The 4,038-nt window shown below is 31.9% G+C and overlaps 1 protein-coding gene across 1 annotated transcript; it reads left to right on the forward strand.

Moving 5' to 3' along the window:
• The first annotated feature begins 395 nt into the window (after positions 1-395).
• GAME6 (GLYCOALKALOID METABOLISM 6) lies at positions 396-2,517 on the forward strand. The gene is made up of 5 exons (NM_001365979.1): positions 396-733; positions 818-1,038; positions 1,106-1,353; positions 1,428-1,812; positions 1,896-2,517. Exons 1-5 carry the CDS (start codon positions 463-465, stop codon positions 2,319-2,321), a joined length of 1,551 nt encoding a protein of 516 aa, NP_001352908.1. The 5' UTR covers positions 396-462; the 3' UTR covers positions 2,322-2,517.
• The last annotated feature ends 1,521 nt before the right edge of the window (positions 2,518-4,038 follow it).

Genomic DNA, 4,038 nt, shown 5'->3' on the forward strand with positions numbered 1-4,038 from the left:
CACCTAAATCTTAATACAAATTTTAATATTTAGATGTGTATTCATATTCGAACCTCTTAATCTTAATGAAAACAAATCAAGCCTTAGCCTAGTGACTTTAAAACAAAAATAAAAATATTGTTAGAAAAGAAAAATATCATTATTTTTTAAAATAGTCTACAAAAAATAGGTCATTTTTGTTTAAATGAACGAAGTCAATAAAAATAAAAAACTAAACAACAGTACAACCACACTAGAACAATATTACACAAAAGAAACCTTTTTTTCTCTCATTAATTAACAATAAATTTAACAATATCATAAAAATAATAAATGGAATATTTACAGAGTAGGTAACAACCCTCCAAACAAGGGGAAGTGTATAATTTAGAAGTCGAGTATTTGAGATTCGTTTAGTGATATCCTACCCACCCTTTTATATAATGTGTAGAGAAGAAGCAAAGGGAGAGAAGAAACAAACACATGGCTATTGCAATTTTCATAGCTTTGGCCATATTTTTTCCTTTCACTTTTTGGTGCCTAAAATTGCTCTACTTTGTATGGTGGCGTCCGAAAACAGTAGAAAATGAACTGCGTCATCAAGGAATCTATGGGCGTCCCTATAGATTTCTATTTGGAAATCTAAAAGAGATGATAGAGATGAACAAAATAGCCAAATCTAAACCCATGCCATTGCACCACGATTTCACACCTCGACTTAATCCATTGTTCTATGAACTCGCTACCACTTACAGTAATTATTCTTTACTAATAATTCTCCATCCTTTTTTGATATAGTAATTACATTTGATTTGAACACTAGTGATTGTTATTGCAGAGAAACTTTACTTGTTTTGGCTAGGACCCATCCCTCGATTAACCATTTTGGATCCCAAGTTAATAAAGGAAGTACTGTCAAACAAATCTGGTGAGTTCAGAAAACCAAAAATCAGTGCTTTTCTGAAGCTATTTGTAACAGGGCTAGGGACTTACGATGGGGAAAAATGGGCCAAACATCGAAAAATTCTTAATCCGGCATTCCACATGGAAAAATTGAAGGTATATTAGTTTTCTGGTTTATGTATAATAATTTTCCGTGATTTATTGTGTTTTGCACTTTGCACAGGTGATGCTGGGATTATTTGTTGAATGCACGGATGACATGATAAGCAGATGGGATAAGCTAACGGGTTCAACGGGTTCTTGTGAATTGGATATTTCTCAAGAATTTCATAATTTAACTGGAGATATGCTATCGAAAGCAGCTTTCGGTAGCAATTTTGAAGAAGGGAAATTGGTATTTTCACTTCTGAGAGAGCAATGTGAACTAATTTTCACTGCAAAGCTTGCTATTAATGTCTTCCCATGGTTAAGGTAGTTGCAATTAACTAATGCCTTTCAGTCTGTTTTTCGCTATGGGTCTTAACAATTGATGATGTATGTAATAGGTTTGTGCCAACGAAAACTAATAGGAGAAGATTGTACATCTATAACACAGTTCGTAGTTCGTTAAAATCAATCATTGAGAAACGAGAGAAAGAGGTACAATCTGGAAAATCACACAACGAAGATCTATTGGGTTTGTTGATGAAATCTAATCAGGAAGAACAGCAAGGGAATAAGAACTCGAATAAAGGAATGAGTACAGAGGATATGATAGAAGAGTGTAACTCTTTCTACTTTGCTGGTCAAGAGACTACTGCAACTTTGTTAACATGGACTGCAATTGTGTTGACTATGCATCCAGATTGGCAAGAGAAAGCTAGGAAAGAAGTTCTTCAAGTCATTGGAAAAGATGAACCTAAGTTTGATCAACTCAACCACCTAAAGATTGTAAGATTTCCCATCCATCACACTTTTTATTCCGTTATTATCTAATTATTAATTTGTTTGATAGGAGGAAAATGGTACTGTAGGTAACAATGATTTTGCACGAGGTTCTGAGGCTCTATCCATCAGGTTCTCTCGTTAGAGAAACAAACAAAAAAACAAAGCTCGGAGGGTATACAATCCCAGCAGGTGCGCAACTTTTAGTGCCTCTACAAACAATTCATCGGGATACAGAGGCATGGGGTGAAGATGCATTAATTTTCAATCCAGAAAGGTTTTCAGAAGGGGTATCAAAAGCATCAAAGGACCTGATGTACTTCCCATTTGGTTGGGGTTCTCGGATATGCCTTGGAATGAATGTTTCGATGATTCAAGGGAAGCTTGTTTTGGCTAAAATCTTACAGAACTACTCATTTGAGCTTTCCCCATCCTATGCTCATGGTCCAACAATGCCAGCTCTTGTTCTACAACCACAATATGGTGCTCCTATGATTGTTCGAAAGCTAGAATGATCAATAAATCACTTCTATCTTGTCAACTATAAGCACAATTACAGGATGCTTAAATTTAATGTTTCAATCAGTTTATTGGTTGGTTAATGGTTACTGAATTTAGACAAATCTCTTCGAGTTTTTTATATGTTATGAAGCTAACTATGCTCCTCTGTTTCCTCCTCTTAAAATAAACAAGAACCAATTACGCTCCTTCATTTACTGGTCTTCACTCTTCCTTCCTAGCTCATTTACGCATTTGACTAAAATTATCATCATATTCCTGCCTTACATTTTTAGTTGCATTTTTTAAAATTCAATTTAATCAAATTTTAAAATTAAAATTAGATGAAATTAATTTGATATTTTAAATAAAAAATTTACATATTCAAAAGGATTATAATTTGTAATTTTTTGCATATAAATTAATTAAAGTTTTTATTGCTTGACTCTAAAAAAAACGATAATAACTAAGGGTGTGTTTGTTATGAAGGAGATATTTTTTGAAAAATATTTTCTAATTTTTCTATATTTGATTGGCGTGAAAATTTTAGAAAATATTTTTCACATCAATTTATTTTTCTCAAATATAAAAAAAAATGACTTCACAAATTAAAAAATATATATATTTTCCAAAACTCTAATTTATCCTTAAATTACAATATTATTTTCTTACCCATTCCCGACCCTACCCATCCAAATTAAAAAAATTCATATATTTTTTTATTTTACTCCTACCTTCAACCCTTCCCCCCCCCCCCCCCCCCCAACACCCAAAACCCAAAACCCCAAAAAACAAATACAATTTTAAAATTTAGTTTAAATTTAAGATTATTTTTACCTCATCCAATTCCTAGTCCTACCCTCTTCCTCCCCCATCCTCTCTCCTCCCCCCAAGTATTTTCAAATTTTAAAAATTTCATTTTTTACTTCATGTCATACCATATAGTTTTGAAAAAATATATCATTTTTATGTCACGCACCATCCCTACCCCCTCTCCCCCTCACCCCACCCCACCTAGACCACCTGGTCAAAAGATTTTTAAAAAAAATATTTTTGTAAAAATATTCAAAACCTAAAATTAATATTTACGCCAGCCACCACCCCATGCCACCCCGTCAATTTTTATTTTTTAAAATATTTTTTACAAATATATCAAAATTTTAAAAATTTAATTTATACGTCCACCTCCCCCCCTCGCTTGACCATCCCGTTTAATTTTGAACTATTTTTAAAAAAATGTTTTTTATCAATTATCGGGTCAAAAATTATTTTTTAGTCTCAAGTTAAAAATAAAAAATATTAATCTAGAAGATATTTTTTATTTACCAATCAAATATTAAAAAATACTTTTTACTCACCAACAAACTATGAAAAAATAAGTTAGAATTTCACTGTTTTCCAAAAAAACACGTCGTAAGAAAATAATTTCCATTCCTTGCATTTACAAAACAGGCCCAAATATTATATGTTTCTTCGAGTCAACCTCCTCAAAATGAAGCTATGGATCCATGGGCCATAGGCCGGAAAAATCACAACTTGAACTTAATGGGTCAAATATTCGAGAAAAAATGAGTCTTTAATCTGGGTTCTTTTTTTTGTTTTAATTTATGGATAAATTAGCAATTAAGTCACAATTACTAACATAATTAGTTAAAATAACGATATTTAAAATATTTAATAAAATGGCAGAATGACAATATTGTTATAAAATAATACGTATTCATATTTTAGTAT

This window comes from Solanum lycopersicum, chromosome 7 (assembly GCF_036512215.1).
Source record: "Solanum lycopersicum chromosome 7, SLM_r2.1".
NCBI classification, from domain to species: Eukaryota; Viridiplantae; Streptophyta; class Magnoliopsida; order Solanales; family Solanaceae; genus Solanum; species Solanum lycopersicum.

Excerpts from the sequence above, each read along its gene's own strand:
- GAME6 (NM_001365979.1), top strand. The coding sequence starts at position 463 with ATGGCTATTGCAATTTTCATAGCTTTGGCCATATTTTTTCCTTTCACT. Across the intron at positions 1,039-1,105 it reads TCCACATGGAAAAATTGAAG|GTGATGCTGGGATTATTTGT; the intron begins GTATATTAGTTT and ends CACTTTGCACAG. Across the intron at positions 1,813-1,895 it reads AACTCAACCACCTAAAGATT|GTAACAATGATTTTGCACGA; the intron begins GTAAGATTTCCC and ends ATGGTACTGTAG.